Below are 16,921 nucleotides of genomic sequence, written 5' to 3' on the forward strand. Positions count from 1 at the left end.
AAAATACATTGTTTCAGTCTTCTGAAACAACTTCTGAAACAACTTCTGGTGTGCCCAGTGCTTGGAAAGGTCAGACTGTGACTATTGCTTCTGGAAATCCCTCCTTGCTCCAGAGGGTGACATACAGTGAGTGAGAGAAATTAGAAAAAAGGCCATTTTGAGCAGCTACTTTCTCAGCTTTGCATGATATCCCAGCACCTCTTGAGCTCACTGGTTTACACTGCAGAGTGGGGAATGCCCTTGGGAAGAAGGAAAAGGTCAATCCTCCTTCTTTCTGTTCTTGGCTTGTCCCCCAGAGTCCAGCATGGCCAGGCCAACACTGGGATGCAGAGCTGAGGAATTTTCTCTGCCCATTTTGCTGAGCCACCACTGCTGCTGCAGGGGGAACACAGGGGATCTCTGGGGATGAGGCACAGTGCTGAAATCACAACATGCAGCCATTCTGAGCACACCAACATGCAGAAGAGGTTAGGCAGAGTTTGGTGCTGCACTGGCAGAACAAAGAGCTGGCACTGTTGGCAGACATTTTAACAAATGGCTCATTTCCATGCTATTGAATCCATGGCAAGCTCCCCAATGGAAGCAGCCTCTGGCTGCAAATGTGCAGCGAACAGCCCAGGTCTGTACAGCACACGCTGCTTCCCACCAGCTGCACATGGCCCACAGTCCCCACAGGGAGCTGCAGTCAAAGACAAGCTGGAGCTGCTGAGCACAGCAGAGTGCTCCCAGCTGTAGTAAATCCAACCATACTAAATTTTAGGTAGTCCTCCTGCTTCTCCTCGGACATAAATGTTGAAGGTAAATGCCTTGTTAACAGGAGGGAGAAAACAGACTTGATTTCCTCTCCACGTGCATAACACTTAAAAGTGCAAGTTTTGGAACATCTTAGAGACAGAGTGGTAAGTTGAAGCAAGAGACCGTCTCGTACATTTCGATGCAAAAAACAGCAGGGAAAAGGAAATTCTTTTTTGTGTCTTTAATTTAAGGATCAGACAATTCAGAAAATTGGTATGTTAGTGATAACTGGCTAATTTCCTCTTTAAATCCAGGTTTGTGTCTTTTAAGTCCCTACCAGAAAATTTTCAAGTCTATTTATTACAAATGTAAGCTACCTTTATTTTTTTTCTTCTTATACTTTTTTAGGAAAAGAGGCAGAGGAAGAGAGACTTTCCAACTCCTCATTATTACAAAATTTAAGGAATACAGTACCCAATTCAATCTGCTGAGTTAAGACTGAAGAAATGCAAAAGCAGTGGCCACACACAAGTTTAACTCTGCCCCCGTGTGTGCAAACATTAAAATACATCCATCCACCCTGGATCCTGCTCTGGTTTTGTGCTAAAGGGTGTGTTAGTTTGTGGCAGTAATAATATATGGCATCCACAATGACCATGCAGCTACAGGACACCTTTTCTCTTCTACACTCACATGTTATTGCATTCTTAAACTCCTTTATGACTGCACTGGCTGCTAAAAAAACAAGCCATAGAGATATGCCTGCTGACCACAATAATAAAACAAGGAGAAGTGATGAAAAGAAAAAAAAAAAAAAGGCAGTTCTGGAATTTTACCAGAGGCGTGATCCTGTTAAGACGGGAAAAACAGGGACTTAATTTTACTTCTCACATTTGGGATGCATGCCCTGTGTGAACTTCCCTGTTCTACACTGTGCCTCACCTTTCAGCCTGAGGAGTGGCTGCCAACACCTTTGGAGGGTGAAAAGGAACTCCTTCCTCTGCAGCCTCACACTGAGGTTTCTCCAGCATCAGCACACAAGGTGACAAGGCTCTGTCAATGGGAGACCAGCCCAGGCCACCAGCACTGTGGTGGGGAAATGCTGCTCCAGCCAAAGGCTCAGCCCACACTCACACACAGTGAGGGAGCAGCTCTGGGAGTGAGGGGCCTCTGCATCACACTCTGCCCTGGGACTGGGCAGGAATGAAACCTGGGCACTTTCACTGAAGGAAACCTGGACACTTCACTGAAGGAAACCTTCTCTCTCAGGAAATCTACAAGGGGAACTGCAGAACACCTCAGCACATGGCACAAGAGAGACACAGGGACAGGACAGGGCACTGCAGGAGCTGATCCCAGCAGAAACACCAGCCTGATCAGGAAACACCTGCCCTCAAGCCTTATCTTTTGATAAGGGAAAGGTCCACAGGGCACACTGCTGCCACGCCCCAAGTAAATCACGTTGTCAATTTTTAATTTATTTCAGCTTTCACATTAACCTTTGTGAGCTGGGTGTACAGGGATAAAGCCACAGCCCTGTTTGCTGCATATGGGAGTGCCCAGAGCACCAGTGACACCCCTGCATTGTCCCCTGCCCTGGCCAGTGGCCACTGTCAAACCAGACAGGCAAGAGGCAGCTGTGGTGAGACAAGCAGGAGGGAGTGCAGGACCATGGCAACCCATGTGCAGCTAAACACCTCTGCCAAGATGCCCATCGTGGGGCTGGGCACCTGGAAGGTAAGAGAGAGTAAAGCAGCTGTACTGCAGAGCTCCAAAAAAACTGCAGTGCCCCTGGTCCAGCTCTGGAGAGCTGTTCTGGTGCCTGGGGCTCTGCTCTGCCTGGTTGTTGGGCTGAGAGTGAGTTGGAGTGGAGCTACAGATAAATGGCTGGAGGTTGATTTCCAACCCTGGAGTCCATGTTTATCACTGCAAGAAATAGTGTTCGTGTAAAGGAAAAAAAAACCCCATCAAGCTGGATTGGGGGGGGGGGGGGGGGGGGGAATTCTTTCCTTAACATGGTTTTATTTTGCTAGAATACAGGTGTTTAACAAGCACTGTTTTGAGATTGTTAATATTTATGCATTTTTTCCAGTCTGCAGCTGGGCAGGTAAAAGCTGCAGTGACGGCTGCCATCGATGCCGGGTACCGGCACTTTGACTGTGCCTACGCCTACCTGAATGAGAGTGAGATTGGGGAAGGGATCCAGCAGAAAATCAAGGAAGGTGTTGTGAAAAGAGAAGATCTCTTCGTTGTCAGCAAGGTAAGAATCCAATGATCATGGAGCACAGCTGAGGGAATGCTTTGTGTGGAGTATTCTCCTAGCAGGAAGGTAGGTAATGGAGACAAACTTGATGCTGCAGGATAAAGCAAATCAGAACAGCATTCAGGTCGCTCCTGATGCAAGCTTACAGCTTCACCCCATCCTGCAGGGAGAGTTAGGAAGGATACACTGGGTCTGCACCCTGCTGTGGTGACCCAGCAGTCCTGAGGGATGGATTGATTCCTGCAAAAGAAGGGAAGCAGGAAAAGGCAGAGGGGACCAGGTAGCCCCAGGCAAAGTAATGATGCAGAGGCCAGAGAGCACTCAGTGTCATTAGCAGGTTGCTAATGACACCCTGCTGATGCTAAAGCATAGCAGGGCACACAGGCTGTCACTGCCTGCTGCTTGTTCCAGCAGCTGGGCTCAGAGCACTGCCACAGGGGTGTCCCTGCCATGGGAGGAGTCATTCTGGCCACCTTGGGACACTGTAATCTGCTCAGCACGTGTCCCAGGGAAGGTAGGGTTGGTGGGTTGTATTTCTTATTACAAAAATCAGACATCAGCAAATACTTAGCTGGAATCTGGAGTTACTTCTTACCTAAGTAAAGGTTGGTGGCAACCACTCTTTGTGGCTTCTCTTATACCTTCTTGGCTTTGCCTGCTACATGCAGTGCAGAGTTCTGTGCATGCTCAGGAGCAACACTCAGACACAGCACTGCCTCTGAAAGCCCCCTACTGCCAAGGCACACCCTGGGGAAAGGGGTAGCACCCATGATGGGTGAACTCATGGAACCAGAGACTGGCACACAGTGCCCTCAGAGCCACAGGCCAGGCCCAGCCCAGAGCCTGCCACATCTGAAGAACACTGGGATGGCCTCATGCCACATCACCTTCCAAAGAACAGGGAGCATTCCTGTGCTGTGCAGGAGAGCACTGCAGAGCATTAACCAGGAGGTCACAGTCTGCCCCTTTTGTCTCCAGCTCTGGTGCACCTTTCATGAGAAGCATCTGGTGAAGGGAGCCTGCCAGAAGAGTCTTGCCAAGCTCAAGTTGGATTACCTGGATCTCTACCTCATCCACTGGCCCTTTGGCTACAAGGTACAGTAGCAGCAGGTCTTTTTGAAATCCTGTGAGATTCCAGGGAGAATTCCTGGGAGAGCTCCTCAGCAGAGCCAGGAGCACTTGCAGCACCACTGCTGCTCCAGAAAGAGCCTGTGCCTGCTGTGCCAGCCCTGCCCCAGTGCTGCCCACCCTGCCCTGCTGTGCCAGCCCTGCCCCAGTGCTGCCCACCCTGCCCTGCTGTGCCCCTGATCTCTGCCCCAGAGCTGCCTGCACAGCGTCCTCTGCCCTCCTGATAACAGAGAGGCAGCCCCAGCAACAAGGTCAGGCCTCTGGCTGCAAACAAAAGCTGTGCCTCTTTCCCTCTCCTTTACAAACCCAAGGAGTGCTCTGCTGAAAGAAAACCCCCTGGGACAGAGGGGTGCAGTTTGCTGCCTGACAGGAATTCTTTCCTCTGCAGGTTGCAGAATCACACAGTGCAAGTAAACACTTCCTGTTCCCATTTCTCTCTTTGATCACCAAATCCTTAATACAGTACAGATTGACCTTGCCTGTAGGAGCCTTAGTGTTGTTTCACAGACTTTGGATTTCAAAAAGATACCTATCAAAATCTCTATTCTCCCTTATGCTTTTGAGCTTAACTCCATTCCTTCAATATTGTTTTAGTTAGCTCTACATGGACAAAGTTGTCAAGTGAAACTGCACAATATTGTGGCATTTAGATAATTCCAATAATTCAAAATACTTTGGCCACACTGTCTAGTTACAGGCTGTTCTAAATTTTCTAATACAGCAATTTCAACAGTGAGCCTCCTCATGGGACATGTGTCAGCAGATGCACTCCAGTATAAATGTCTGTGTTCATAGGGCCAAAGTCAGTCCTCCACAGAGCTTTTTAAAAACACCTACAGAAACTGTTACTTGAACAATACTTGGAGTGAACTCATGTAAGACTCCAGAATATTGTTCTATAAGTTAACCACTTCCCTGCATGCACTTTGTGGATCATCACTTCAGAGGGTCCAGCAGAAACAGCTGTCTTTATTGGGATAATAGATGACAAAAATGCATGAACTAAGAAGTGACTGAAGAACTGGTTAAGTTATGGTGAGCATTACTTGATTTTTTTTTAATGCAGTATTAGCTTTAGCTCCTTACATCCCTGTTGGCTGATTTCACACAGCTAATATCTCAGGAGAAATTATTTCAAGGCTTTTCTCTCTCTCTAATAGGCTGGAGAGGAATTGTTTCCCAAAGATGACAAAGGCATGGCCATACCCAGCAACAGTGATCTTCTACAGACGTGGGAGGTAAGCTCAGCCAGAGCAGACGAGGAATGTCCTCTGTCCTCATCAGTCTTTGCCATGCTTCCATTACCTTCAGCAGTCACAGAACTGTTGTCTTGTTCACACAAAATTAGCTGGAAGGAACATAAGGCAGTACAAAATAGCTTTTCATAATGGGCATGCTTAATCCTTCCCTGGTTATCCGTGTTCTCTGAGTTCTTACTTGACTGGAGCTGCACAAGCACTTCCAGTGCAGCTGCACACCAGACTGAAACTAGAAAATGTTCACTGTGGAACAATAACAACTGTACAACTGTTTTCACCACTGTTCTTGTGCCTTTCTTGAGTTGCTCAAACAAATTTCAGAGAAATAAAGTCATTTTAGGTTGAGATCTGGCCTGTAATGTGTGGGACAGCCCTCCAAAGCTTGGACAACAGTGGATTACTGAGTATCATCATTCTTCTCCTCATGCAACCCAATGTGAATTTCTACACACTCAGGGAATGAGCATTTGGGCTTGGGTGAGATGGCATTAATGTGCCAGCACGTGCTTTTCCCTCAGAGAACTTTGCAATTTCAAACAGTTACTCTGTGCTGCTCATGGTGGGAAACAAGTCACATTAGGAAGAACATCATCATGAGCTGCCTTGCACACTGGATGATGATTTTGCTGTTTTAGGCCATGGAGGAGCTGATGGACTGTGGATTGGTAAAAGCCATTGGATTCTCCAACTTCAACCATGAGCAGATTGAAAGAATCTTGAACAAGCCAGGACTGAAGCACAAGCCTGCAAATGTCCAGGTGAGCTGTACAGTGACTGTAGGTGACTGGATTTGTGGGATTATAAACATCCATTTACAGTGGAATGAGGAGATAGGAGAAGGATGAACAGAGAAGATACAGCATGTACTTTAAATGCCTCTCTATGGATATTTCAGAGTACAGCACTTGGATACTACTATTTGTTTTGTATCACCTTGCTGAACCACTGTTTAAGGATGTTGGAGAAGTTCCCTCAAAACAGCCTTTCTGGAATAAGGAATGACCCAGAGATGAGCTTTGTGAACCCCCCCCAGCAAAAACTGTACAAGCCCTTTGTATTAAAATAGGTGTTTTAATACTAAGGATGGGTATTATCATGCAGGCCACTGTCAAATTAGGGAAAAAAGCAGCCTCTAATTGGACCAGGAGATAATTTATGGAGCACAACAATATTTCAGCAGTTGAAATATTGCCACTGTCAGACTCTTTGTTTTTGTGTTGGCAGATTGAATCTCATCCATACCTCACCCAGGAGAAGCTGATCAAGTACTGTCAGTCCAAAGGGCTGGCTGTGACTGCATACTGTCCTCTTGGCTCTCCTGACAGACCATGGTAAATTTGCTTTGCAATCTGCCAGGGAGCTGCTGGGGGTTATGATTGAAGCCCTGAGACTACACATACACCACTCATTTCTTATTTAAACACAGATCTCTGTTGCTGTGGTGAATATTTCTGTGGAGGTTTCTTGCCACTGATTTGTTTCCTCTGTGTAGGGCTAAGCCTGGGGATCCTTCCCTTCTGGATGACCCCAAGATCAAAGAGATTGCAGCCAAGCACAACAAAACCCCAGCACAGGTGGGTACTTCTTCCCAATGTAGGAAAACAGAGCTCCAGAAAGTCCAGAACCTCTGTCCCTTCCCCATGAATTGTGGCACTCCTCTGATTTTTCCCTAACAATGCAGATTTTTTATTACCTCCAGGACACACTATTAACTCTTTGGCCATCAAAAAGATTCTTGACCACCTTCAGATGTCACTTCCCCTCTATAGCAGTCACAGGTGACCCCTGAGGCAGGAAATGATTGGTATCTGACTTTAAGGCTTTGGAATGCTGAACACTCCTTTCATTAAAATTATATTGTATTATATTATATTATATTATATTATTATATTATATTACCACACTATATAGTATATACCATATATCATATATTATATATTATGTATTGTATATATATATGATATATCATATCTCATATACATTCTATATTGTATATAATACATTATATCATATATGTTATATATCATATATCATATATATAATATATATTGTATATCATATATTAGAGATTATATAAATACTACAAAGAATATTTAAGAATACTAGAGAAAACTCGTGACTTTCTCCTGACAGCTTGCACTTGATAGGCTAATTAACACAAACAATTTACTAGAATCTAATCAAGCAATCACATTGGGTAAACAACCTCTAAAACACATTCTGCATGAGTACAAACACAGCAGTAGCAAATGAGGTAAGAATTGTTTTGATCATTATTTTCTCTGCTTCTCTCACAGCCTGGACTGCAGGGCCAGGGATGATTTGAAATGCAGCTCTGCAGAAGTGGGGATGGCTCAGGGAAAACAGCTGTTGGAACAGGAGGAATGATTCAGTTGTCTCTTTTTGCAGGTTCTCCTCCGCTTCCAGATCCAGAGAAATGTGATTGTGATTCCCAAATCTGTCACCCCACAGCGCATTGTGGAGAACTTCCAGGTGAGGGATCAGGAGAGAGCAGGGGCTGCCCCTCAGGGATGGTTTGGATCCTTTATCACCCTTGCCACAGGCTCCTGCAGCAAGAGGGCTGGGCTTCTTCCTGCTTAACTGCACTTGACTGAGTGTTAAACCAGGCCTCCTTCTCGAGAGTTTAATCAGCAATCTTTGCATGATAGCATTCCCTGTTCCATGGCTTGTGGATGGATGAGTGTGGTGTTTGTGAGGGTCCCCAGGATGGGGGAAGAGATGAATCTGACTCCATGTCTCAAAAGACTGATATATATTATATTATATTATATTATATTATATTATATTATATTATATTATATTATATTATATATATTATATATATTATATATATTATATTACATTACATTACGCTATACTGAAACTATACTAAAGAAAGAGAAGGATACACCAGAAGGTTTAACAACAATGAATATTAAAAACCCATGACTGACTCCTCAGAGTCTAACACAGCTGATGGTGATTGGTCATGAATTAAAAACAATTCACATGTTTGGATAAACAATTCTCCAAATCACATTCCAGAGCAGCAAAACAGGGAGAAGCTGAAGCTTTCCAGCTTCCCAGGAGAAGAAATCCTGGCAAAGGGATTTTTTAGAAAATATCATGGTCACAGCTTGCTTGGAATCCCCACACAGGAATATGCCTGAAACATCTAGAATCAGCAATGTTCATCAAATAATCCTTATGTCCATAAAACAAGTTGTTCTTCATAATTCAGTGGTCCATGTGTGAAAATGGAATCTCCAGTGTGGAGCTCTTGTATTTCTCTTAGGTGTGTTCAAAGAAGTGATTTCCCCTTGTATTTCTAATTAGGTGTTTGACTTTGAACTGACTAAAGAGGAGATGGCAACTATTCTGTCCTTCAACAGAAACTGGAGGATCTGTGAAATGAACGTGTAAGTGATGCTGCTTGTTTTCTTCTAAATCTTAAATTCTGGATATTCTTTACAAGGAATTTTGTGTCACACCTTCTAGGTAACATTAAATTCAATTTTTTTAAATATCATGCCAACACAACTGGTTTGTCCCAAAAAAATAACATTTTCAGGAAAGGGCTTAATATTTTCATTTTAAAAACAACACAGACTTTAAACCAAACTACATTCTAATTTTTAATCATGGGTGAAAATAACAGTCCCACTTTTATTTCTTTCAGGTCCAAAAATCTCAAGGAATACCCTTTCCATGCAGAATACTGAAGGTGTTTGTAACATGGCCTTCACCAGACCTCTGGTGCCATCTGCCAGGGAAGACATGGGATGTTTATCCCACAACATTTGGGGTTTTTGGAAGAAGGAAAGAGTATTTTCTACAGCACCACTATTCACTGGTTCCCTTCAGTCTTGAATCAGCAGAAAGCAGATGTTGACAAACACACCCCACAGATCCACTATTCCATCAGAAGTGTCATGCATCTTAAATAAAATGAACTTTAAAATGCAAAAACCTAATTGGTGGAAAGTTTTCTGTCTACTGTAGGAGAAACCCAAAACCATCCTGCCCAGAGATGCACAGAGGGGTGGGTTGCAGTCACTGCAGAGAGGGGACACAGATCCTGCCTGGGACACTCAGCATTTTCCCTGCCATCCCTCAGCACCCACCATGTCCTCTCCTCACCAGCCACAGCCCTGTTTTGAATAGACACATACAAGAATTATCACAGATCTTGGAAAAAAACCTCTTGAGAAGACACAGAGAGAGTGATGGGACCTCAGAGGATGCTCCTGGCTTGATCTGAACTCAAGGCAAGAAGGAGGCCAATATTTAAAATCAGATTAAATCTCTACCCCCCTGTTTTATTCCTGCCTAAACAAGCATCTGGAAGTTGAACCAATGCACACCATTTAGCAATGTAAATATTCTGTTCCAACATCTACTCTTTTCTCAAAGGCCCTGCCATCACCTGACAGCCCCAGCCACACCTTCAGGACGGACACAAATGTCACCTCCTGGAGATTGGCACGGTCTGGGCAAGGCAAACAAAGCAAAACACAAAACCTTCTGCCCAAAATCCTCTCCTAAAACACCAAGGTGTCTCTCACAGCATGCCTTGGGAAAACCAAGCACCAGCCTTCACAGGAGAACATCAGTTCACAGAATGAAGTGAGTGGAGGGACTAATTGCATTTCTCAGCCCTGCTCTCCTGTGTGGTTAAACCACAACACCACATCCTGCAGAGGACAGCTGACAGCACTGCCAGAAACCTGGGGGAAGATTTAATTAAAACTAATGATTCTGTCTGCCTTCAGTTAAATGAAGCAGAAAAATCTTGGGTGTCTGCTGTGGGAGAGGCATCCAGAGAAAAACACCCCATAGTGCATATTTCAGATTTGTTTGTACCTGAAGGAATTCTCCAAGCACGAGCAAACAGCAAAGCCTCCCAAGCACCCCTGACAGGCCATTATGGAGCACTTGGGAGGATCCTGTTGATAAATTAATTTATTTTTCATTGCACTTTCAACATCCCATCTGCTCAGCCTCTCCGAAATTGCAAAGTCAGTTTCTAAAGTGAAATTAAAAGGCCGCCTACCGTTTATTTCCACACTTGTGTGTTTCCTTCTGAAATACGGTCTGCACTTCCTAAGGCACAGGGACAACGCGGTCCTTGTGATATTCGCTGTAAACTCAGCGTTCTTCAGGAGTTTGGAAAACGCATTAAAATACCCTTAAAGGAAAAGCATTTAAAAGGAAGTGATTTGTACTGATCATTTCCGAAATGACTCGCAAACTCGCCCCAGAGTGAAACTGTTTGTCCCGTGTTGGTGTCACTCTCAGGGAACCGAGCGGGCGTGAGAACACCCGGGGACATGGCACAAGGAGGATAAACACGGACACCCCGAGGGACAGGGACAGGGCGCTGCAGGATCCGGGCCGGGACACCCCAGCGTAAGGAATTTCATCGTTCTCCCGCGGGAACACCGGGATTCCCTCCCACACGGGCTCCTTCCCACACGGGCTCCCCCCTCACTGCATCCCCCATAACTGCCCAGCGGGCTCCATTGCCTGCCGGCTCCGCTGCTGATTGGTTGGCGCGACGGGCTCGCGCGGAACGGGGGCGTTAATTGGTTGTCGCGGCGGGCTCGCGCAGAGCGGCGGCGCTGATTGGCTGCGGGCGCGGGGCAAACATGGCCGGCATGGCGGGGTACGTGCGGCTCGGGGCTGCCGCCAGCGCGCCTCTCATGGGGCTCGGCACATGGAAGGTGAGGCGGGCACCGCGCTGCGGGACGGGGCAGCGCCTGAGAATCCCTCAGCGAGACCTGTCCTGCCCTTTTTTCCCTCTAGTCCCCCCCAGGGAAGGTGACGGCTGCGGTGATGGCTGCCATCGATGCCGGGTACCGCCACTTCGACTGTGCCTATGTGTATCAGAACGAGAAGGAAGTTGGGGAAGGGATCCAGCAGAAAATCAAGGAAGGTGCTGTGAAAAGAGAAGATCTCTTCGTGGTCAGCAAGGTATGGATCAGATAGTCATGGATTATGGACACACTGGTTTTACCTGTGCTAGGAACATCTAACGTTTAACACAGTTAGACGCCGTAGCACTGGAGAATTTTGTAAAGTAAATTAGTTAATTCCTGATCCTGTTCTCTTGTTTCCTGTGCTGCCACACAGCCCAGCCTCGCTGCGTGTGAAGAGCACTGGGCAGGCCCGTTCTACAGCTCGTTCCCAAGAACAGGGAGCAGTGCTGTGCAGGAGAGCACTGCAGAGCTTTCCCCCAGGAGGTCACAGTCTGCCCTGTTTTTGTCTCCAGCTGTGGTGCACCTTCCACGAGAAGCCTCTGGTGAAGGGAGCCTGCCAGAAGACTCTTGCAGACCTGAAGCTGGCTTACCTGGACCTCTACCTTGTCCACTGGCCTTTTGGCTTCAAGGTACAGTAGCAGCAATGCCCTTAACTTTGTTTCTTGTGTGTGGCTTAACAGCCCAACAGTTGTTCTGGCTGACAATTACGTGCTGTTATCTGTGGCAGCACTGCTCTGGTGCTCAGCTTGACCCTGTGTGACTGAGGCTCTTGGTCTCTGCTCCAGAGGCAGTTGTTTTCATACCCCTTTGATCCTGGGAATGATGGCCTGAAATCCATAGAAGGCTTGCTTTCCTTTTCTCTTGCAAATCCAGTGTGTGATCATCTCAGAATCACCCCTTGTGGGAACAAGATTGCTTTTTGCTGCTTCTCTGCAATTTTCCTTTGTGTGCTACAGAATCAGGGAGCAAAAGAAAGCATTTCTGTTTTCCATTTCTCTCATTAATCAGCAAGTCCATAATGCAGTACAGATTGAGCTGGCCTTGCTTGTAGAAGCCTTAGTGTTGTTCCACTGAGACAGGAATTTAAAAGGTGAAATTTTTGTGAGAGTGTTTAGGAGTGGATGTCTGAGTTTGAATATTTCTAGTCACAGCCTTTGTACCCTCATTCAGTCTGATCCCTTCCCATTCTACCTGTTGCCTTTGAGATTATCATGGCTTTTGCATGCTTTATTTTAATTTTATATGAGCAGAGCCATGAAGATGAAACTGTCTCATGATGACAGCAGCAAACAGCTGCTAAACACAGTTCAGTCTTGGCATCTTTTCATAACTCGTACACAAAGGCTCTTCCAGCTTTCCTAGTGTTGGTGGCTTTGCACTGAGTGTTGTCATGGAAAAGCTGTCAGTGCACACAACAGCTCTTTTCAGTAGATCTGGTGTTGTGTAGACCAAAGTGTTGATGCCCCCTGGAATAAGAACAAAATGGTTCTTGCTAAGTGGGAACCAAAGAACGGCCCCTGAAGGGAGCACATGTGAGACTGGAGGCTGCAGCTCTGACTGATTTGTTTCCCTGTGGGTGTTTGGGTGAGCCATCACTTCCAGGGGTCTGGCAGAAAAACCTGTTCTACTGGGAATGGTCACTGGCAAAAATGCCTTAAATTCCTTCACTTCTAGAAGGAATGACTGAGTGTAGAGAAGAGCCAGCAGTCTTGCACTAGAAGTTTAGGATATTGTGGTTGTGAGCACTCAAGTGGATTTGTCAAGAGATTTTCAAGCACTTTCTCTGTCACTGACAGGCAGGAGAGGATCTGTTCCCTGCAGATGACAAAGGCATGGCTATCCCCAGCAACACAGATATCCTGCAGACATGGGAGGTGAGTTCATCCTGAGTGGAAGAGTCACATCTCCTGTCCTCAGCAGTGCTGCTGGCTTCAGCAGCTGCAGAATGTTCAGCCACGGATGCAGAATTAGTTGGAAAGAACTCAGAGAAGCACACAGTTTTAAAAATGCGGTTTAAAAAATTGTTCATTTTAAAAAATTGTTTAAAAATTTAAACATTGCTTCCCATGAAGACAAACAGAGCATGTCATGAAAAATGCATTCAGTCATCTCTTAACCCACTGCATGCTGACTGTGCTCCCCTTTCTGCCAGGCCATGGAGGAGCTGGTGGATGCTGGCCTGGTAAAAGCCATTGGAATCTCCAACTTCAACCGTGAGCAGATTGAAAGAATCTTGAACAAGCCAGGACTGAAGCACAAGCCTGCAAATAATCAGGTGAGCTGCAAAGTGACTGCAGGGGAATACTTTTCAGGGATTATAAAGATCCAATTACAGTTGAATGAGGGGGTGGAAAAAGGGAGAACAAAGTAGACAGAGCTTGTAGTTTAAATCCCTCTCTCTGGACATTTCTTCATACAAACAGAACCAGAATATTTCCTTTTCGTCTCATCTTGTTGAACTTTGGAGTGTTTTCCTAGGAATCATTCTCTCTGGAGGCATGAAGAATCCACATATGAGGGATCATTCTGACATAATGATTGACTCTTATAAAGCCTCTCAGAAAAAAATCCAAAAAGCACATAAAGACTCAAAAGTTGGTGCCCTATAGAATTATAGTCTTGTATTGTCACATAGGCCACCTGCAGGGTGGGGTGAAAGCAAGCTCTAATTAGCAAATTAGGATTCAGAAAAACCTCTGGGGCAGGGGAAAACTACAGTAGTTTTACAGCTCTCAGTTTATGCTTCTGTGTTGGCAGATTGAGTCTCATCCATACCTTTCCCAGGAGAAGCTGATTGACTACTGCCACTCCAAAGGGATCACTGTGACAGCATACTGTCCCCTTGGACGTCCTGATGGGTAATTTCCAAGTGGGTTCATGTGATTTATGACTAACTGAGTAATGCTGCAGGTGTATATATATTTTTTTTTCTTTTTTAATTAATGGGGCTAGATGGAATCTCTCTGAAGTGATTCTGTGTTGTTTCATCCTTTTCTCCCCTACTTTGTCTAGTTCTAAGCCAGATGCACCTTCCCTTCTGGATGACCCCAAGATCAAGGAGATTGCAGCCAAGCACAACAAAACTCCAGCACAGGTGGGTAGGTGGCAGACAGTGGATACCCCTTCCTGTAACACAGAAATTTTAAAAAACAGCTGAAGAGAGGGAACAGCCTCTGTGGTGTTACCTGTGAATAATGCTGCTTTTGTGTCTTGTTAACAAGCAGTGCAGGCTGGGCATTCTGTGGCCTGCAAGATATGCTACTACTAAGTCTGGCCATCAGTCAAGAAAATATTCTTGACTCATCTTCAGTTATCACTTCTCAAGTCGTTTTGAAGAAATTAAAACCTTGCATGTAGTGCAAAACTTCTGGGTGCTAAGGAAAGGAATTGACTGACCCAAAGCCAGAATGGAAAGGAGACCTCCCATGGGGGCTTCCAGCCCTTCCCTCTTTGCTCTCCAGGCAGTGCAGCCTGGACTGCAGGGCCAGGGATGATTTGAAATGCAGCTCTGCAGAAGTGGGGATAGCTCAGGGAAAACAGCTGTTGGAACAGGAGGAATGATTCAGTTGTCTCTTTTTGCAGGTTCTCCTCCGCTTCCAGATCCAGAGAAATGTGATTGTGATTCCCAAATCTGTCACCCCACAGCGCATTGTGGAGAACTTCCAGGTGAGGGATCAGGAGAGAGCAGGGGCTGCCCCTCAGGGATGCTTTGGATCCTTTATCACCCTTGCCACGGGCTCCTGCAGCAAGAGGGCTGGGCTCTTTTTGTCTGGAAGTCAGGGCTACAGTGAAAACTACAGTGAAGAATAGAGAGAGCTGTTGGAAAAAGTGTGCTGATAACACTATCAGGCACTTTACAATCCTGTTCTGTTCTTCCCTCTGCCAGTAGAGTCTGGAAAACCCAAGAATATTTCTTTTCCTTACTGTGTTTCATTAATCCATCACTTGTACCCAGCATCCTTTCTGATACAAACTTGTTCTTTAATCTCATGAATCTTGCTTCTGATTTGATTTGTTCAAAGAAGTAAAATCCAGCTGGTTTTCTCTTTTTAGGTGTTTGACTTTGAACTGTCTAAAGAGGAGATGGCAACCCTTCTTAGCTTAAACAGAAACTGGAGGATCTGTGCAATGGTCACGTAAGTGACAGTTTGTGTCCTTCAAACTCTTACATTTTCTATGGTCTTTATCCTGATCTCACAGGAACTGGTATAGCTCTTCAAATTGGGTGTATTTTGAAATCTGAAATAATTTTGGGGATGAAGCATCTGTTGTTATACTTCCAGTTTACTGACTGAAAGGCAAGTGTAAGTCATGCTGTGTATTCATTGTGAATCCATTCTCCAGGAAACTTTGTATGCCTGGAATTCCAAAACGAGAGTTCTGTTTGGTAACTTTGGCTGTGTCCATATGGGAGAAATGAGCATCAGGCAGTTTTAAACTTGGGGTAATTTTTTTTTGTGGGGTATTATAAATTGATGTCAGCTCTTACCCAGGTGGTTGTGGTGGGGAATGACCTCCTGTTGTGCAGTACAAAGCACAGCTGCTTGCAGAATATGCACCAAGACAGGAAGTATTGGCTGCAAGGCCACAGAAACTGCTGCTGTCTCTGCAAGCAGTGTGAATTTTAACTCTGTATCTACAAAGTAACTTGGTCCCACCACTGTTCAGTGCCTGAATAATAGAAAAAGGCTGGAACGTGTTGGTCCTGTAAGCTGTTCCTATACTATCAAATCTATTAAGTTTACTCTGCAGTTATTCAGTTCAGAGCCTCCTTTGAAGGCTCCTCTGTACACCCACGGTTGTTCTATATAGCAATTATTTTAGCCTTGAGTAATCTTTCCTCTTTGATTTCCTCCAGGTGCAAAAATCTTAAGGAGTACCCTTTCAATGCAGAATACTGAAGATGGTTCTTTTCCTGGCCTCTCTCAGGCCCCCAGGGTCTAACGAGCTTCTACCATTGCCTCAAATTGTGCACTGTGTAGCTGACACACTGTATCCCTCCTCCCAGCAAAGGCACAGGATATGTGTTCAGTGACTTTGGGTTTTCTTCTTTGGTGGAAGGGAATTGCACAGTTGTTCTGAAGAACAAAGTGTGGGCTGTGATAATTCTCATTACGTGAGTGTCTCTGCATGGCTGAAATAGCAAAGGAGAAAACAGAAGAGGGAACTAACAACTGATTTTTATCTACTGTCTTGCATCAGCACCACTTAAGGCTGCAGGGTTAAGGATATGTAAGTACAGGAGAAAAATCCATCCTGAATAATCACATAATCACTTCCTGAAGGTAAAAGACAAAATTAACTTCTAGAGTACAGCCCAAAGCTTTCTGGGAAATAAGAATAAATGGGAGAAGTGTCCAGACCTATAGATGAGTAACTCATCCTGGGCCTTATTTCAGTCACTTTTTTACAGGCTGAAACTGGACAGAGATTGATGTTCAATTTCATTCTTGACCAAAATAAAAATATTTGAATTACTGCTTGTTTGGAAGTTCTCTTCAGACTGGAGATAGTTTACCAACAGGTGCGTCTTTTATTGGTCTCATGTGGATTGTTTTTACTTAATGACCAACCACAGCCAGCTGTGTTGAGGCTGTGAGCTGTCACAGGTTTTTTATTATCATTCCTTTCTAGCCTTCTGATGTCTCCTTTCCCCTTTCTTAAGTAGAGTGTTAGTATAGCATTTTTAATATAATTTATATCATAAAATAATAAATCAGCCTTCTTGAAACATGGAGTCAGGATTCTCACCTCTTCCCTCATCCTGGAGACCCTTG

General features: G+C 45.1%; 2 protein-coding genes across 2 annotated transcripts; both read left to right on the forward strand.

Annotated features, from left to right (window-relative positions):
- The first annotated feature begins 2,406 nt into the window (after positions 1 to 2,406).
- On the forward strand, positions 2,407 to 11,010 carry LOC139588639 (aldo-keto reductase family 1 member B7-like). The gene is made up of 11 exons (XM_071424258.1): positions 2,407 to 2,472; positions 2,828 to 2,995; positions 3,977 to 4,093; positions 5,287 to 5,364; positions 6,021 to 6,143; positions 6,610 to 6,716; positions 6,878 to 6,959; positions 7,795 to 7,878; positions 8,722 to 8,804; positions 10,684 to 10,794; positions 10,899 to 11,010. The coding sequence occupies exons 1-11, from the start codon at positions 2,407 to 2,409 to the stop codon at positions 11,008 to 11,010; spliced, it is 1,131 nt and encodes a 376-aa protein (XP_071280359.1).
- LOC139587696 (aldo-keto reductase family 1 member B10-like) lies at positions 10,990 to 16,622 on the forward strand. Its single transcript, XM_071422137.1, has 10 exons — positions 10,990 to 11,108; positions 11,191 to 11,358; positions 11,657 to 11,773; positions 12,941 to 13,018; positions 13,297 to 13,419; positions 13,902 to 14,002; positions 14,157 to 14,238; positions 14,727 to 14,810; positions 15,198 to 15,280; positions 16,003 to 16,622. Exons 1-10 carry the CDS (start codon positions 11,034 to 11,036, stop codon positions 16,043 to 16,045), a joined length of 954 nt encoding a protein of 317 aa, XP_071278238.1. The 5' UTR covers positions 10,990 to 11,033; the 3' UTR covers positions 16,046 to 16,622.
- Positions 16,623 to 16,921: the final 299 nt, after the last annotated feature.

Source organism: Agelaius tricolor, unplaced genomic scaffold (assembly GCF_023055355.1).
Source record: "Agelaius tricolor isolate 1412-34295 unplaced genomic scaffold, bAgeTri1.0.p SCAF_3, whole genome shotgun sequence".
In the NCBI taxonomy this organism is placed as follows: Eukaryota; Metazoa; Chordata; class Aves; order Passeriformes; family Icteridae; genus Agelaius; species Agelaius tricolor.

Bases quoted from the DNA above. Each gene is read 5' to 3' on its own strand.
- LOC139587696 (XM_071422137.1), top strand. From the start codon at position 11,034: ATGGCCGGCATGGCGGGGTACGTGCGGCTCGGGGCTGCCGCCAGCGCG. The intron at 11,774-12,940 runs GTACAGTAGCAG...TGTCACTGACAG, and splicing joins ACTGGCCTTTTGGCTTCAAG to GCAGGAGAGGATCTGTTCCC. The intron at 13,019-13,296 runs GTGAGTTCATCC...CCTTTCTGCCAG, and splicing joins ATATCCTGCAGACATGGGAG to GCCATGGAGGAGCTGGTGGA.
- LOC139588639 (XM_071424258.1), top strand. From the start codon at position 2,407: ATGGCAACCCATGTGCAGCTAAACACCTCTGCCAAGATGCCCATCGTG. The intron at 2,473-2,827 runs GTAAGAGAGAGT...CATTTTTTCCAG, and splicing joins TGGGGCTGGGCACCTGGAAG to TCTGCAGCTGGGCAGGTAAA. The intron at 4,094-5,286 runs GTACAGTAGCAG...TCTCTCTAATAG, and splicing joins ACTGGCCCTTTGGCTACAAG to GCTGGAGAGGAATTGTTTCC.